This window comes from Anopheles gambiae, chromosome 3 (assembly GCF_943734735.2).
Source record: "Anopheles gambiae chromosome 3, idAnoGambNW_F1_1, whole genome shotgun sequence".
NCBI classification, from domain to species: domain Eukaryota; kingdom Metazoa; phylum Arthropoda; class Insecta; order Diptera; family Culicidae; genus Anopheles; species Anopheles gambiae.
The window spans coordinates 83,635,858-83,654,682 of NC_064602.1; the positions used below are offsets into that span (position 1 = coordinate 83,635,858).

General features: G+C 43.6%; 1 protein-coding gene across 2 annotated transcripts in view; it reads right to left on the reverse strand.

The window, feature by feature from the left end:
- Positions 1–18,825, reverse strand: part of LOC133393081 (uncharacterized) — a 412,772-nt gene that overhangs the window by 367,331 nt on the left and 26,616 nt on the right. For both annotated transcript variants that reach the window (XM_061656427.1, XM_061656426.1), the window contains exon 3: positions 16,792–17,825. In XM_061656427.1, coding sequence (XP_061512411.1) covers positions 16,792–17,790 — 999 coding nt within the window. In that variant the 5' untranslated portion in view covers positions 17,791–17,825. The remainder of the gene's footprint in view (positions 1–16,791; positions 17,826–18,825) is intronic.

Below are 18,825 nucleotides of genomic sequence, written 5' to 3' on the forward strand. Positions count from 1 at the left end.
GTGGGCAAGATTTATATCGCCTGTTTGCATCCCTCGGGAGCTCGCTGCTCTATAAGAATGTCCCGAGGCCTAAGGTAAAATGGTGCGGCGTGAACGGAGCGTGTGGAAGATGTAATTAAGAAATTATGCACAATCTGCATTGCCATGCTTGGGGATGCGCAGAGCTGGCAGACACCAAAAACATCACCTTACTATCATAGCCCGTCCTCAGTGTTTTGGGTGTAGCACCATTTACACGCTCTCTGTCGCACGATAGGTATCAGAGGGATGGGGGGAAACTTTTACAATCTCTCACCGACACTTGCAAACACACAGACACACACATCCACTCCAGGGCAACTGAGTGGAACGGTTGGCCCCAAAAAACTAGTTACAAGAATCATAAAAACCGAACCTAAACACAGGCACCAAAGTGCTTGAAGTGTTTGCTAGTGGGTGAAATGGAGAAGGAGGGATGAGTTGGGACACCAAGAAACAACAACAAACGACATCCTGAGAAAATAACCGGAGGACAGGAAGCATTGCTGCCGTTGCTGACCCCGTCGCCGCAGAAATTGGGGTTCCCCCGTGTTCCCCTATTAAAATCCTTAACAAGGCAATAACGCAAACACTCGTTTGCTAACCATTTGTGTAAGAAAACGGACGATTCCGTTTGCACACCAGGCATTCCAGGTCTTCTGCTACTGCTGCCAAAGGAAGAGAGAGGAACCAGAGATCACCAAACGAGCGCCGCAACGGTAGGAACAGAATCCTACGGCAGTAAAATCCCGGACAGAAAAACACCAAACCTGAAGCTATTTTCCATTTGCCCCGTTCCCAGGAAATACTTTCTACAACCACAAACTTCTTTCATTTGCAGAGTGGCAGAAAGGGCAGACGGTGTGTGGGTTTGTGTGGGATTCTGCTCGGCCAGCTGTCGTTTTTGCCTACTGGGGGAGGGCGAGTGGGCTGTGCCAAACGGTTGTGACTCAACGTAGGCGATGGTAGGGAATGAGAATGAATGTTTTTCGGGGAAGCAATTGCAGGACAAAAAAGTGATAAATTTTATCTAATACTGCAGCTAACTGCAACTGGGCGGAGCGTCCTCACTGCTGCAGCTGAACTGTATACGACGAATGTGTCAAGCCCGTAGAATGTGTGAACGATGCAAATACTTTTACTGTCGGAAATGATGAAACGCTTCTCTTCTGTTTGGGAATGATTTAGATGGGAGCTTGCGGTAAAATAAAAACAAGATAACAAAAAAGGGTGAAATATTATTCAATTCAAGCGTCAGCTCTGTTTTGTTCGTAGAAAATTAAACAAATTAATAAGAAGTAGCCGCCTCAGCAAAAAAAAAAAACACATTTGTTTACTCCTACAAGTATGCAACACACTTGACTTTGGTTGCGGTAGCAAGTAACATACGTGCACATGCCAGAAAAATAAATCCTCACTACACACCGGTGAGCCAGCTCCGAAAGCAGATGGAACACAGCCAGCATTTAATAACATGACTAAATACCTCTCCGACGCACACAGCGTTCTGCCTGCGAGAGTAACATTTCAACCTCAACCCGTCCCAACGAACCGCCAAAAGACAACGATGACTCCAGCCTCGAGGCAGCAACGGAGGTTCCTCTGCTAGCTTCACCCGGGAAAATGCCAACCATTCTCGGGTGGAAGCGTGATGCATCCTTTACCGTTTGCCCGCAATGAAATGCACCCGACCCGGTCGGTCGGTTGGTTTTGGAAGATGCCCCGAAAATGCCGGGCTGTACGAATTTTAGCTGTGGGATGTAGTAAACATAAATAACCGAACAGCAAACATTAATTTCAGGAAGCGGTGTGCTGCGTGCTTGTTACCCTCTGGCGTTGCCCTTTCCTCCTCCGCTCCACCGTAGCGCTCGCGCGTGGTATTTGGTGGTTGCTTAACAGTTGTGAAATCAACTAAAGTATCTGCACAAAACCCCTCCGGGAGGGAGGGGGGAGGGTTTTAACTCTGCACGTGAATGTACTTTTGTGTGTCTGTATGTGTGGTTGATGGGAGATCTGGAAGTGTGTCGACAATTGGCCCAAAGGGCGTTAGTTTTACTGTTACTACTGTAACGATGTACAGACAGCAACAACAACAGGAGAGAGAAAAAAGGCCCCAACACGTACTTCGACGAAAATCCGCAGTCGTCACGCTTCCGTCAGGGGCAAATTTAATAAACACTTGCACGGTGGTTACTGTGGTGCAGAAATTGGGTGGCTTTTATTTACTGCTGTATTTGTGTGTGTGTTTTTTTATCGCTTTATGTACATTGCAACGTAAACATTTGCCAGAGACCTCATGAAGATGGACAAACAAATTGGATGTGCGGGTCAAGTGAATTTTTTTCCGTATTATTCCGGATAGTTTGATCATTTCAAGCCTACTCGAAATATGGGGACTTCAAACATTTTTGAGCAATCTGAGTTTCGGATTCGTCTGATTGAAATATACATGCTAGCACTTTTATTATTGTATCGTAACACAAGAAAAAGCGCCTACATGTATGCAATGTATGTACAAGATACTGTTTTTTAGGTTATGAGTGAAATCGCAAATATAATTCTAATGTTAACATTATTTTATCATGACGAACGTTTTATTATTTAAAAAATTGTATTTTGTGAAATAAAATAAAGTTTAGCATTACTGTCGAACATTGTCCATACAAGAAAGACAAATTGTAATCCAAACTAGAAACACAAGTCAAAAATGTACTTATTTTGCATGAATTTAGGCGCTTAGCCTGGTTGTTGAGAAGAAATGGTCACTGTTTAAAATTCTTTTTTTTTCAAAAATTTAATTGGACTTTACTATAAAATCTTTTGCGGATCAGTCCCAAAAGATTGTTTTAAACCCAATCCCACCCAATGGATACCCAATTAAAATGGTATACATTTGAAAATTAGGCCATGAAATTAGTGTTCTTTCTTCAGTTTTTTTAACACACGCTATTGAAAAAAAAGAGCCCTTAGTGCTTGAAACTGTCAAAAATTTATTTAGTTTTACGTTACAAGCATCTTTAAGGAACATGGTCTATTCTTATCATGTCGTTTTTGACGCAGTCCCTAACGATGAAATTTTATTTTGATCTTCAATCAGACAGCTTTATACAGCTACCAACCTAAGGGTCATGTATATTGAATAAAGTTGCCCTATTGTTCCGCTATCCGCAATGTACTTAGAGCTAATGCTCAATCAATTGGCTCTAACCGCAAGGAAATGTCGGTTCCTTTCGCAAGTAATCTTCTTTGAAAAAAAAAATCTTTTCTCCTCCTTGCAATCAACTTGTTTCGTTTATTCACAACATGCCAGAGCTGTGTTTTCCTTCCAATAGCAGCAACAACAACAACAGCAAAGGGTTAACCAGAAAATATTTTAATATCATCCACCCGCACACTGGTGGCCGCGCACTGACATGGTGGTCTACATAATCCTGCCCAATTTTCAAAGGGGCTTTCTCAGTGGTTTCCTTTTAATAGGCTTCAGCTTCCGGATGCCGGCGTTTCGAGAGGTGGAAGAAAAAAAAAACACCACAATCATGTCCACGCTTGCTCGCAGCTTGATCCAGTTTTCCGGTTCACCAGCCAAAAGGGAACCAGCGTCGAGATGATCCTGCCCTCCTGCCCTTACGCACTCCTGCCGGCAATGAACGCAGAGAAGATTAGGATGTACACAGCTTTAAGCACATCACTTCGATTCGACCAAAAATATTCGGATATTTGGGGCTGCTTCGGATTAGACGATCCCGGTCCTAAGGCCAGCATGGGCAAGGATAACATTTTTATTGGCTCATAAAAGCTTTACCAATTCCGTTTCGCTTTTCGGGTCGACCTTCTGCACACCCTTTTTGCCTTCGAGTGGCTTGCGTAAACTGCCGGAAATTAAAAATAATTGAACCAGAGCACGGAAGCACCCGGCCTACGAGAAGCTTGCTCCGGCGCGGGAAGAAAAACCCGACCACAATTTATGTGCCTGGGGGGAGGCTTTTTCCTTAACGTTCTGTCTTTTTTATGGAGTGTACCTTCTTCTTTTTTTATTTTAAAGGATCTTTACTTAGAACAGCCAATTCTTTCCATTGCATTGAACGGATCAAAAGGAGGAGAGAGAAAGTGAAATTGTCGAATCAGCAAATGCGAAGGCAGCGTCACTGCCAGCCGCAAAAGCTTTGGATTAACAATTCAAGAATAAAAAGTAAGGTACTTTTGGCTAAATATACTTTTACCAACAACAACAAAAAAACACACGTAAACCCGTTGCAGTAAACTACAAACTTAAAGCTTTTACGTTCCCATAAACCAACGTGGCATGAATTTATTCGCAACATCTCATTCCAACAATTGTTACTGTTTCGTACACAACAAAAAACAAAAGCTTACCCCCTTACTTGCCATGCCATAAAGTCATTCAAATGATGACACAGCTGTTTTCAGTTCTTGGTTGATGAGCTTTGGTTAGTTTTTGGGTGGTAGAAGCTTTTCTCATTTTGACAGGGTATACACACACACACATCAACTATTGAAGAAGAGAACTAGAGATTTTTTTTATGTTCAGAAACTCACTACAAAATAAACGTTCGCTTTTGTTATTTGAATTAAAATATTTGTTATTAATTCATAACATCAGTTTTCAGGTAAAGTAAAAGAAAAAGTAAAAGAGAAATTTTAGCACTATTTATTATTATTAGCATTGTTACAATTTATAGTTACAATTTGTTGCTTTTTACTGTTTTTATTTATTATGTTATGTTATTATGATTTTTATTTATTTATTTTATTTTTCTTTGTAATATTCCTTTCTTATGTGATAATTTACACATTTTCTTAGCTGATTTATATATTGCTCTATTTTTTATGGAATGTGTACAACACTCATTTAATTAAAATATAACTTTTCCTACAACCTAATATCCAAAAATCTTAGAAATGGTTTTTAGTCTAAAATTGAATGAAAATGTTTTGCTTTTAGGCAAGCCCTGGTTTTGGCTGAAAATGTGTCTAAAAATTGAATTTTGTCTCAACCATTCATCATTCTTCTTCCCAAAGGCTCCCATCTAACAAAAGTAATTCTTGCGCCGTGTAACGCAAATGAATGGAAGACGTTCTTGTATCTTCTTTCTTGAAAAAGAAAAGTAAAACATTTACTTCCTTTGCTTAGGAAAGAACGGGTAGTTTTTTTCTCTCCAAAACGCCCGCTCCTCACCATCGGCTCCGTTCACCGGTGCGAAACTTAACGACCGCTAATTAATTCATGTAAAATGAGAAAATTAACAACGAATATAAATGCTGCCAAATGAGCGGGTATAACTGTCGCAAAAGGCCTCTCGCCACCGCTTAAGCACACTCGCTTGCCAGCCAGTATCAAAACTGGGGGGGCGATAATTTTGGCGTACCACCCAGTCCAGCTGCCGGCAGCGAGGCTGTAAAATATGGCTCAAGCTTCTCGTAAAGCGCCACTACAGCTGGTTGAAAGGGAGCGCAGGGAGCAGGTGTATGGGTGTGTGTGTGTTTCGCTCACTAAAAATGGAGGAGCGCTGGTAATGAATACCTTCGGAATAAGGACCAGCCCACTCTAAAAAAAACACACACACCCAAGAAGCGCGAAACGATTCCTTCAGCGGGGTCGCCATTTAAGTGCCGTGCTCCGCACATTAAATCGTACAATAAATAGCTTAATGAAGTCTTTCCGTTTCATTACAGGCTGCGTTTTTCGTTTTGCGCTCGGGTGCGGGATTTTCTTCGCACGAGCATGGACTTACGGAAAACTTTTGCCCTTCCCGAAACTGTGCCTGCTTCCTCCGGCAGTGAGTAAGGGAAGAAAAAACACACTGAGCTTAAGAAACTGGTACATTTCAAAAACCAGCGCAAACGGTCATAGCCATTCGGTCCACCAGCTGAGTTTTGCTTAATGATCCTTGTAATTTATTCTTTTGTCCCATTCGCTTCCCCCCTCTCCCCTGTGCTGTTTGATCTCCAGTCTGAAAAAGAACTTTTTCCCCCGTTCTTTTTTTTCGTTTGGTTCCTCAGCGCGACCACAGGAACGCTTTTGCACGGGACAGGCAAGTGGGTTGGGCATGTCTCATAAAGTTGGCGGTTTTATGACGGTGACGAACTTTGGCCGATAAAGTGAGAAGATTGATGTGAAACAGGAATCGACCGACTCGGTGCGACCGGCGGACCAGCCAGTCAGCCAGGGCGGGGTGTTAATTTTCCGTCTTGCAACTTGCCACGGCTTATCAGGCGAGCGATGTCACAGGCGCAAGCGATCAAACATGTTATTGTCCAATTATCGGTGGTTAATATGATTTCAGCGATGAAGATGAGGATGAGGTTCATTTGCGCTTTGAAGAAGTTTCATAAATCATCAACACGTAAAAGTGGTTTCAGGTTTATCACGGAAATAAATTATGTAAAATTCTTCATGAGGGTCTTTTTGCGCTTCGTTTAAAATAACCCCTCGAATGATAAATCGATTGACACATTTTTATTAGATCCGTATCTTGTTGATGCTATTGTTTACAAAAAAAACCAATCTAAATTGTCGATATCTACTTGCAATTCATTAACAATTAAAATATTCATTCAAAATAATAAAAAAGTTAAAAATAAAGACAAAAATTATAAAATCCAATAAGACTAATGCATCATTGAACATTAGCAACTCATCATTGCTTTTAAAAACATTAAAAGCTCATCAAAAACCTAACTAACAACGCTCAAAGAGATTCTGTAGCTTTCTGATTACGAATTTCAATTTCGTGCGCTTTCGTCTATGCTTACATTTATTTCTCACAAAAAACCAATCGATCCTACCACGCTGCCTAATGAAGCTACCAAGCCTTAACGAACACGAACGCCCTATTCGTACCTCAGCTGTAGACACTTTTGATATTACTTTCTTCGTGTAGTACTGTGTAGTGCTTAGGCCTCCCAGACGCTGCCACTGCCATTCATCATCATTTGCTTTGCACAGATCAATTTGTAATCTGTGGAACAGGAGCGCTACACGGAACCCATTTGCATATCAATCAAGCAAATCTTTATTTATAAGACCAGCTTACAGCGGTACAGCGTCGGCACGACCGGATAAGCCGGACACGATTTCAATCAATGGGCGCAAAAGCGTCTTGCAGGCAGCAGCACCGGTAATCAAACCGAGCAGACCGGAACGTTCATTTGCTTTGACATTCAAATACGACCGTTTACCAATGTCATGCAAATAGAGGGGGCATTTACTGGGCATGATTCAAGTTTCGTTTCAAGTAATTATTTCCATACCTTTTTTTGTTGCTAAACGACGGGTAATGGAGTTAAAGGAATAGTGAACCTTTCTAGCGTACCGGCGGCTTGTAATTATTAACTCGACAAAACGGCTGCTTGTGTGTTGGTAACTGGCTTCTTGCCCTGGTGCGTTCACATTTGCCCAGGTATGAGTGATATCCTTGAAGTGCTTGAAGAATCACAATTAAACCTTCCTTCACGTTTGAGCTTCTTTTGCAAAACCCCCCGCATGGAGCATGAGCAAAAATATTCCAGCCTGCTCACCTTCCGCCACATGACGCCAGCGGACGCATTTGCCGCAAAGGACCCTTGTCCAGCCACACGGGCAAGGTACGGGAATTTTATTATTATCATTTTCCAATTTGCTGAGAAAATATATCGGAGAATAAATTACATTTCCGTCCGGTTTTGCGGTGCCAGTTGCAGCCGCATGCAGGTTGCGACGTTGACTTTCATTTTCCACCTGACTGCACGTACAGTTTAGTCGCTTTATTACCATTCTACCGGGTACCGCAACCACCGTAGGTGTGTGTGAGTACGTGCGTATGTTCTCTTCTATAACATCATCATCATCATCATCATCACAATCATCGCCATCATCCCTCACCAGCACGGACGTTGGTGCATCAGCTTCGTGGTTGAGGTTTACACCAACCTCCATGAGTAGAGTGCTCAGGGAGGGCTGGTAGTGATAATGCAGCCACAATGCATTTATAATGGTTGCAGTGGCAATCGATTGCACCGGACCCGGGCGCTATGTGTTGAAGTTCAGCCGGCGGACGATATCGACACTCGGTTGGCGAGGTAAATTGACCCGGATCGCAAAGTAAATCGTAAGCACGTAATGTGTAATTTAGACGCAATAATGATATTCCAGCTCAACGCCGACGGTACGCCATGGTTTCGTAAGGACGTCGTAATTCTAGTCGATGGAGGTGGATACAGCACTGTGCAATTTCAGAATCCATATTACAAGCATTTTGTTTAACCAATTTTGAGTTATACTGTTACCATCGGTTTTTGTCCTTCAAAATTGGTTTTTGGCTTTTATTTGTCAAATTTCGTTATTTTTAAAATTACCTTTTTTATTACATGCTTTCTAGCCCATTGCTGTTATTAATAACTTTTAGATATGTTTTAAATTTTAAAATAACATTGTACACCTTGACGTTTTGTCGAAGAGAATTCTTTTTCACAAATTGCTTATCATTCCAATATGATTCAAATAGAAAACAAAACATATCCAGAGTACCAAAAAAAAAAAATGATATTAAAATTAAGACAAACTATCTTCAATTATTAGCTTTTCCAAAATCAAATACAGCTGTTTCTGAATACTTAGAATAGAAGGTAGGATAATAGTGGGTTACAGCCATATAGTTTAGAAAAGCTGCTAGCTAATAATTTGTTTTGTTTATATTCTTTTAGCTCTTTGAGTAAAATTTCAATTTTAATGTAATAACAGATGTACCAAATTTCCTCCCAATCTATGCAAACCAGAAATGTCTTGACCTATATCTGGACAGGAATAGGAAAATTACCCTTGTTAATTCCGTAATTATTAAATGATGCAATGACATTTTTTATTCGGTGAAGTTATTTATGTTGTTTGCATTCGTATAAAAAATACAAAAAAGTTAAACCACCTTTCATCGAACCTAATGACCTAATGACTTGTAGAAATTTAACACAACATCCACAGTTCTTGTAATAAATTAAATCAAAGATGTAGGCTATTGATTTGCTCGATTTAGACAGCACAGTAAATTTATCCCCTCGATGCTGCACTCGATACTACCCGGCTAGCTTTACAAACCCCGTATTCCTTCAGGGATGCTTTCAATCTCGTCCTTTCGTATTTCCAGCACCCGTCAGCAATAGCATTCAGTTTTATCGCGCCACCACTTCTCCCACTTCGTGATTATTGGTGCGATGAGATGTTTTCAACGCCAGCACCGGTCCCGGGTCGTGATCGGAATGTTCTAATGCATTTCTGATTACTACTCCCACGGGGTCTCCCCGAGGACAACGGATTACACACCAGAATGAAGCCTATACGCACCGCTTCCTTTACCTCGTACAAAGAGCGAATGAGATGCGATCCAAACTGTCTCCAGGGCTCGATCGAATGCGAACCATGATGATTGGAAACGCAACGAACGCCTGCATTCGATTTCCCGGTTGTGCCAGCAAACAGAGCAACCACCACCAGCTACGGTGACGCGGCCGCGCTGCGGACGATGTAAATTCTTTGTGGATGAATTAATTTGATTTGCATTTCTGCATGCGTTCGGTGAGAGTGCTGCAGGCGATTGCGATTTGCTGCGTGTGAAAGGTGATGGCCAAGGTGATGAAGAATGTGTACACCGTGCCGGGGGTTACTTGCATGCATCCGGGATGGCGAGTGCGATGGACGAATGCTAGCACACTGCCGCAGCACCCAACAGACAAACGATGCGATGCCTAATGGGCTTGCAGCGGGAATCGAAGCATTCCAGCATGATAAATGATGTCGCATCGGGCGGATTACCAGAGACATTTTATTCGAATGATGAGTTTTGATGAAAAATGCTTTTGTCAGCATTGTTCATCAATCGAATGTAAAAGGTGGAGCATGACAACATCAATTCCTGTTAAAAGGAACCGAATGATTGCAGTATTGCCTACATTTAGGCGTATATTTGCTAGTAAATATGAAAGAATTTCTTTTTCAGAAACAAAACGGTTCGCACATTTTCCCTAAATAGAAAACAAACCCTTAACTGTGCGCTGCTCCATTCTCCAAAGCTCCAATGAAAGCCGTAAACGGTAGAAAACAAAATCCTCTTGAATGGATGAAAAGCTCACGGGAAATAAAGTGCCTTAGGAATGGGGGAAAACAAACACGTACGGCACAACCCCCGGCACACGGAATGTAATCTGAAAGTGATGGCTAAGCTCGGATTTCATCATGGTAATCCGATGATAGCTTTCGTTCGCTTTCAACCTACATCGTTCATCCGGTCCTGCAGTACATGGCATCCTGCTTCCCGAACGGGTTAACTGGCGTTAAAAGAAAGCCAGCAACCAGAAGACTACACAACTAGGTATGCGCGGGACAGCCCATTTTATCGGTAGGAAATCAACGGGCTATAATAACAACAACAAAAGCTCACAGCCCCACCAGGTTAGCAACCGGAAAACGTGAATTTCGGAATGGCTACGGCTATTATGCCCACATAAATACTGCGTGCGGGTAAGCTCAATACCGGTTTTGTGTACAGGTCGTGGAAAATAAAAACTAATGGAACTGTCCGGAATGAACCGAACAAGGATTTGATTCAGTTGAGTTTGCCTTGCTAGATCCGGTTCTATTTGTAGACGTATTGCCTCCTGTTGCTGCGTCCTGTCCGGACGCGAAAAAAGATCTAAAGAAATCGTTTTGCTCGAGAATAGGTCCACGGTTGGGGCTAGTGATTGCTTTCGCGTACGCCGCATGCATTTTAAGCAAATTGATACTTTTAGCAAGCTTCCAATGCCTCGTGTCCTGTCGCTGTAGCCCATGTATGTTCGGCTTAACTCACTCATCTTTCTACGCCCTTAGGTCTTTAGCCTTAACGAAGCCTTATATTTCTTACTCACCCACCCAAGCCTGCCAGTGTATTACTCAAACCGTTGATAAAGTTTTACAAATTATTCTTCCACAACGACACGGTCGGAGGAGTGCGGGCATGGAAATAAAAACTGCACCCCACCCAAGCGCAGATGTAATCCGAGCATTTTCCGAAAATAAATCCATTTTGAAAAGCCACGCTTAAGCGCCTCCAAGCAAAACGTGATCATCACGCATTCGTCTTGGGCCAGCAAACACACGGAGAAAAAGTTGAACTAAGGCCAAAAGCACGTCGCTCGTGTGATGGCGGTTGTGTGTGTGCACAGGCACTCGTGAGGATCTGATTACGCTAATATGTGTTTACCAACGTCGCCTTTCACCTCGTGCCAAAGCGAAAAGGTATTGCTTGCAAGGCTCGTCCGAGCGCTAAAAAGTTGCAAAAGTCGTCCGAGTTACGGCTGAGCATCAAACAGAGCGTAGCAACGGGCAGGAAAAAAAGGGGGTCGAATCCCCTTCGCACTTCCCCGGGCCGCACTACACGCCTTGTCACCGTTTGAAGTTATTCATACGTTTGCATATGTGATTATGTACACGTTTTTGCGCTCCATTCCCGTTGGCGCTGTGTAAAGAGCCTCCCCTTACCCAGCAGCGTTTGCAACATGTTTGCAGAGACACACACACACACATCGTAAAAATAAAGGCTCGTGCGCCACAGAGAAAATCAATAGAATAAGGCACTCTGCCTTGCTTCAAAGCAAAACAACACGGACGATCGTTCTTTTTAAAGCTCGTGTGCTTTACGTTTTCATCTTTCCGAAGAACTTCCAGAATGGAAAGAAAACAGTCTGGACCCGTCTCGTAAGCTACGGTCGTAATACATCTACTTACTGCACATCAAATGAATAAATAAACTGACAACTGCGAAGGCTACAGCACGCCAGGAAGACCACGGTTCTTACGGCATCTACAGAATCGCCAGATCGGGTAATGTAAGAAATGAAATGGAATTCGATCGTTTGAGGTTATGTTTTCCATTCGAATTGACTCTTTGCTTTCGTTCGAATCGCTTCTTTTTTTGCCCTTATGGTCCTTCTTTTTTTCTTAAAAAAACAAACCTTCATTTTCCAAGAAAGCATAACTTCTGCATATCGACTGCAGCGTACTGCAGCGTGTCTGCCTTACTTTTTCTCCCCCAAAATTCCCGCTTCACTTGCTCCACTAATCCTCTCCATGCACACGGAGGGCAAAAAACCTCACAATCGAACCACCTTATCGTGGTCACAGATGCAAACTTTTCCAACACGTTTTCTTTCTTTTTGGCCAACAAGCAAGCAAAGAGCTTCCAGAGCCTGCAATATCAGGTGGTGGATACGGTACCAGAACCGGTCGGAGGCAAGTGCATCCCGATGCATCACGCAAGGGACCAATTGAATCCGGCTCATCGAAAATGACCGTCTGGAGGTAGACGACGAAATTCCCAGCACAAAACTCCCAGACCGCTGCTGCTGCTACTTCTGGATTCGCCCAGTCTAGCTGGTTGTAGCTCCGGACATGACTGGAATGTCTAAACAGTCACCGGCGCTTCTTGAGGTTTGGCCCCAAACGATAAGGCGCACTGGCAACTCCACTCATGGACTCAAAGGACGACTCTCAGCAACAGCAACAACAACAACAACAACAAGGAAAAAAGCACCCGTTTGGTTTTGTACGTTACGTACCCCAGTCCTTGCTCCGGAGGTTGGCTGAAAAGTCAAATAAAATTAAACGACCTGACCCACACCGACTACCAACCGGTCACGGAGTGCGAGACCAATCCCACCAGGCATGCGAATAAACAGACCCAGAGCACGAGCGAAGCAAACCTGCTTCATCCCTTCTGGGACGGACTGTTTGTTTTACACTAATTTCACCAACTTTCTGCTCACCAGCTGTTCGACTAAAGGTAACGGGTCATATGGAGGAATCACTGGGAAATGGAGGAAGATGGGTGGGGAAGAAAACTGCAGCTGTAAAAATATCCTCAGGCAAAATTTTGTTTTCCCTTTCCGAAAGCGGTCAGATGCATCGAAGTGCAGTGCGTTTGGCCGTACGTACGGATAGAGATTTTGTGTGACTGCTGAAAGCTTTACTGAGTGTGTGTGTTGGGTGGAATTCACATTCCAAGCGTTCGTATGACGATGACCAAAGTGACTATTAGATTTCTCTTGCGAGGCACAGGTACTGCCGCATCTCGCAACTCTTCCACAGCACAGTTAGTTTGCTATTCTATTGCATGCAGTATAATTTTATTAACTGGTGCTAACGAACGCTTTTAGCTGTTTTTAATGGAAAAGATATGATCTCGGGCCAATGGTTGGTGTGTGTGTTTGCTGTTTAACCCACCAGATCGCACGTGGTGTGCTCGAAAACATATGCTTTTGATGTGCTTTTAGTAAGATCACTAGGGGTAATGTGATACTAGAGCTTACATAGAGATGATGTCAACACTTGCTAATGAACCTTGCTTATGCGGTTGCTTCGAAATGAACAATGACAACAAAAAGTTCAACTCATTTTTCAATTCGGCAAAAGGAATTGAAGAACTGTAAAACATCGTAAACTGTTTTTGTAGAAACATTGAGAAATGAGCAATACATCGTGGGACAAATCCAAAACTTTATTGGGGAATACTAATGCTTCATATTGCATACTGTATGTCTAATTTATATAAAATAAATACAATCAAAATCCAATAAGTAGTTTTCAAGAATCTATTTAAGAAACAGTAACTGTAGTGTACTGCCCATAGGAACAAACTATCGAATACATGATTTAGGCAACAACTTGGTTTCGCTCTTTGTCGGTTCACAAGCTAAAAACGGTTCAGAAAAAAACCCTAATTAAAGACATTCCCTTCATAGAGGTCTAACTGACACAACTTTGTCGTGAAAATTCATTAGCTAACCTACATTCAACCATCAAGCGACAAGCACCCCTCCCTCCATCCGTACCGTGTGTAGAAGAAGCCTTCTCTTATCTTCCTCGCTGCACGACTGCTTTGTTCCGTGTTGACAGTTCGAACATATTCTTCTTCATCAAATTATTTTCAGCTCCATCACCGGGCTCCATCGTCCAACGCGTCACGTCGTTGGACATGATGCGGATAAGGCATCGTTAGGACTTCTTTCTTTTCCCATCCAAAGTGTGTTCACTTCTTTTTTTGCTCCTGTCCCTTCTGCCGTTTCCACACACTGAAGTAATTTGAAGAATTTTAGCGTAAAATTCAACCTTCTTTCCAGGACCGTCGTACGCTCGAGCCATCTGTTTGGGGGGAAAGTTTTTTTTTTGCGTGTGTGTATTGTGAGTCTGCACCGCTTCCACTTATCAGGCTTCGCCAAACAATGAGCTCCCCGGATACAACGAAGCTACAGTTGTGTATTTTTTGTGAGTGCGTTCTATCTCTCCACAAGTGAAAGATACGAGTGAGAGGGAGCGAAAGAAGGGAAGCAACAAAAAAAGCCCTACAACTCCAAAACATTCCATCGTTCTTGCGCATCTTCCCACGGCATCCTCCCCCAGCAGTCAGTTGCGGCGTAATGAAAACGCAAAAGTCAACCAAAATAATTAATCACCGAAACCGAAACAACCTTCTCCACCACACCATTGCCGTTTTTGATCCGCAAATTTCTCGTAACGCTCCGATTCCTGACTTTATCATTTAGATTGGATTAATTTTTCTTTCCCGCTCCTAGCAGCAATGGCATGAAAAAAGGCACCCCAGCAAAGGTGCCGGGGACTGGGCGAGAAGCTGAAGAAAAGAAGTCTAGCACTACCACCACTCTCTGGTGTCTGGTTCTGGAGGAAATGTCAAGTACTCATCACGGCATGAGCGGAATGTTCTGGGTGGAGGATCCTACAAACTTCCAACCTCCATCTTCAGCAACATTCCTCACCGAGAACGGAGTTTCGAGAGGATAAGCAACATACCGACGCTTTCCGAGACTGGCATTGAATGGGAGATTCTTTTCTTTACCTTCGCCTTGCTATACCTTTTTATTCCACAGCAAAAAGGGGAGTAAAAGGCATTGGTGAAAATTTTCATTGAAAAGCCAAACCTGACGCCATGTTTGGTTTGCAAAAGATAAAAGTGATACTTCTATCTGACAGTATAAGAGGTTGGTGGTACAGCTTGGGCATAGAGCATAAAAACGCCAATTCAAATAAAAATCATTAAGAAACATTTCTATTTGATGATTTCCTTTTTGTTAACCCTCGCTCAAAAAATCAACAAAATCCCACTAATACCTCTTCCCGATCTGACAAACGAATTCATTTCGCGGGCAATTATAGGCTCACTCCTAGTCATCCGACCCTTGTACTCGCGTCTGTCATCACCCTCCAAATCGTGCGCCTTGATTTGCTAAGCTCATTAAAACGCCACCGAAATCGGAAGAACTCACCAGGACGGTGGAGACGGCGCGAGGATTAGCTCTAATGAACGGTACTCCAAACAAAAGCATTTTCCAAAAAGCGCCACGGCGCATTGCGCGCTTTTCACGGAACCTGCCATACAGTGGATCCTCCGGCTTGACGGGTATAAGCTTTCCGAGAGGATTATCACGATTAGATTGGGGAAGCCGTTGGGACACACACACTGCCACGAGTGTGTGTAAGTAGCACGTTTCTCAGATGGTAATGCCGGTAAGGTTGTTTGTTTTTGGCCACCTACCGAAGGCATTGAAAAGGACGGAAACATTGACATTGAAAGCGACTGTTGTCACTGGATTTAGCACCAGCGATGTTAATTCCAAATTGCTTCTTTTTAAAACGAGCCATGGGCGGACGGTGACAGGGATGGATTTGAAAAGTCTGCACATTTTTAGCACTTGGCTCTCAGATCTTGGGAATAGGGACGAGTTCTTTTTAAACGCGCTTTGAGCCATGTTAAGCAAATTTTTAACACATCCTAGAATAAGTTATAATACAACTTTGATAAGATGTTTGTACTTGTTTCACTATTCTTCGTAAAAGTTGAATCCAGTTGAACATCAAATCTTTGTTCGAGAAATCTATTCGAGAATATGTTTCTGATGAAGAATCAATGAGTATTTAATCATCTATGATAACATATTTAAACTAGATTAGATTTTTATTTATTAAAAAAAACTTGTTTTCGAAACGAATTTTTAAATTTTCGGTAAATCTAGTGATCGTAAGTGAATAAAACCTAAACATCCTTATGTTTGATTGTAGCTGATGAAAGTAATAATCACTCCACTAAATATTTTAACAAAAACATCATTTTCTTCATCATTGACCATGTGGCATATTCGTTTAATACTTCCTAGAAGTTGACAATTGTATAAAAAGTAAATACACTGAATTCTTTATAATCATCAGATCCCTTTGAAGAACGATATAGTAATCAAAATGTATATCCCATTATTTATTCAGGTTTTAGAGCAAACATTGCATACAAGTAAAAATCTCTCAGAAGGATAACCTCATTTATGGAACAGGAAAATCCTCAACAACCGAGGTCCTTGAGTTATAAGAATCCGGAGCAGCTTTATCTTGGAACAATTGATTCTCCTACAAAAAATGTAACAGTTTGACGCAAATACTTACAAGGATGCTCTAGCTAGCTCAACATCGGAAACGAACAATTCGACCCCGTAAAATTTCAACAATAACAACTCGAATGGTCTGTCATTGGTTGCTCGGTCATTCATTTGACAATGTTGACTAGGAATTTTACGGATTGGAATTGAAGCTTGCTGTGTTGAGCTGGCTAGAGAAACTCTGTAGGTTCAACTATACATAACTGAAGCTCAAGTAAATATAATTGCCCCAAAATACCCCGACAATAACATCCCAAGCGTGAATGGCGTGATGCAGCATCAATTAACCTAACAAATTTCACTTACCTTCTTGTTATCGCGAAACTTCAACCAGCCGGACACGATTGTCTGATCACCTGCCAGCACATCACTTGCCCCACTAACACCAACACCTTGATCCGTATCTTCCATACCATCCCCACCGGCACCAACACCACCAACACCACCACCTCTCGGCTCACCACCAGGTGGGCTACAAACAATGCTTCGTGCCGGTGATGAAAACACTCCAGGCTCACCCAAAACACTCTTCGCCGGGCTACCACCGGCTGGGCCATGAAACCCTGCACCTGAAGCCGCATGATGGTGGTATGGACGATGCACAGGCGACGAAAACACTCCCGGCTCACCGAGCACACTTTTGGCTGGGGAGGCAGGATACGCCTGCCCTACCGCAGCCCCAAACTGACGACGCACCGGAACGGGGGAATTTTCACATGAACTTACACCACCACCGCCGCCCGTGCCACCGCTGGCAAGTCCGAAATTGTGACGCACTACGTTCTTGCGCAGACAGCTGCTGCTCGTACTGCCGCAGTCCGAATCAACGCGCTTACGCATCACCTGTGGCTCCGCACCGCTGCACACACACTCGGACGCGGCCCGACGCTTGGCCGGTGCCGGTACGGCCGATCCACCGGCACACTCGCACGGTTGCTGCTGCAGAAAGCGGCGTGAGACGAGCGGCGAATCGAACGCTTCCATCTCGCTTCCCTCGCGCCGACCGACGATCGGTGTCGATCGCTGATCCCGAATCACGCCCTGCAGCTTGTCGAGCCGCCTGTTCGGCAGCGGAGACGATTTGGCGCTTTGCGAGCCGCTTTCGAGCAGCAGCAGGGCGGCCGCATGGTGCGGCAGATGGTGTGCGGGATCGTGTCGGCGGGGCACGTTGGGCGAGTTTTTGCACGATTCCGAACCGTGCAGATGTTGCTGGAAGGTGGCGGGCATCCCGATGGAGCACTGTGGATGGTCGGTGCTGCGCTTCGGTGCCGACGTTATCGGTGGTGCTTGACCTTGGTCGGCCATTTTGTGTTTTGTTTTCGTGTGAGTGGATGATGAACCTGCAGGTAGGAAGGTCGAGATAGAAGAACGAAATTAGATTAGAAGGTGAACGATGATAGATTCAAAATGTATTACATTTTAGAGCCGTTGATATACGAATGAAAGTTTGCAAGATCTATTCAAATCCAAAATCATCACACAAGCGTTGAATTGTTCTACCAACATACCACGAATTGTGTGCATCGACCATCGTGTCCCTATTTCTTGCTCATTATACTGACACGAGCAGTTAATTCACACAGACCGATACAAACATGAACGTCAAGCACTGAGTCACAGAACTATCTGATTATTCATTGCTGCATGTACGCACAAGGCTATTGAAGGCTATCTCGTGACACGTTTTCGGCTCCGAATATTTCCCAAACTGCCACTAAACACATCTTTGCTCTAATTATGACCAATGGATAATTTGTAAGCACACAAACCAGCCTCACTCGAAATGCGGTGCACCTTGCACAGCTGTCCGCAGCCATCGCGCAGGCACTCGAATTTTCTACGTAGCTGGTTTGACATTATAATGAGCGGGGGAAATTTTCTACATCAGGAGCATCAGCACCACATCCTCCGCAGCACAAAAACCCGCCGTGCCATCTCCGCTCCGATGCTTAAACGCTGCTGTTTGTGTCCTATTTTGAGCCAATTTAGTTCAATTATTTATCACGGCTTGTGTGGCTCCCGGAGCTGCTTCTGCTCCTGTCGTCCTTCCCCGAAACAACGGCCGGCGTTGGGAAGCGTGCACGCATAAAGCGGCTAATTTCCGGTACGATGTCTGCCCCGCCGGCCGACAGTGACCGTCCGGTATGGCGTTCCCGATGGCTAGCTGCCCTGAAGCCTGAACGAAATTATTATGATCAACATGATCCTCGGACGCGGTGCAAAATGCTGTATTTTGCATTCATTGTCCTCCTGGGTGAGGTTTCGGAGAAGGACCGGGATGCATGAATCAAGACCTGGTTAGAGCATTGCGCCGGTTGCGTAGCCGCTGGGAAAATGCGA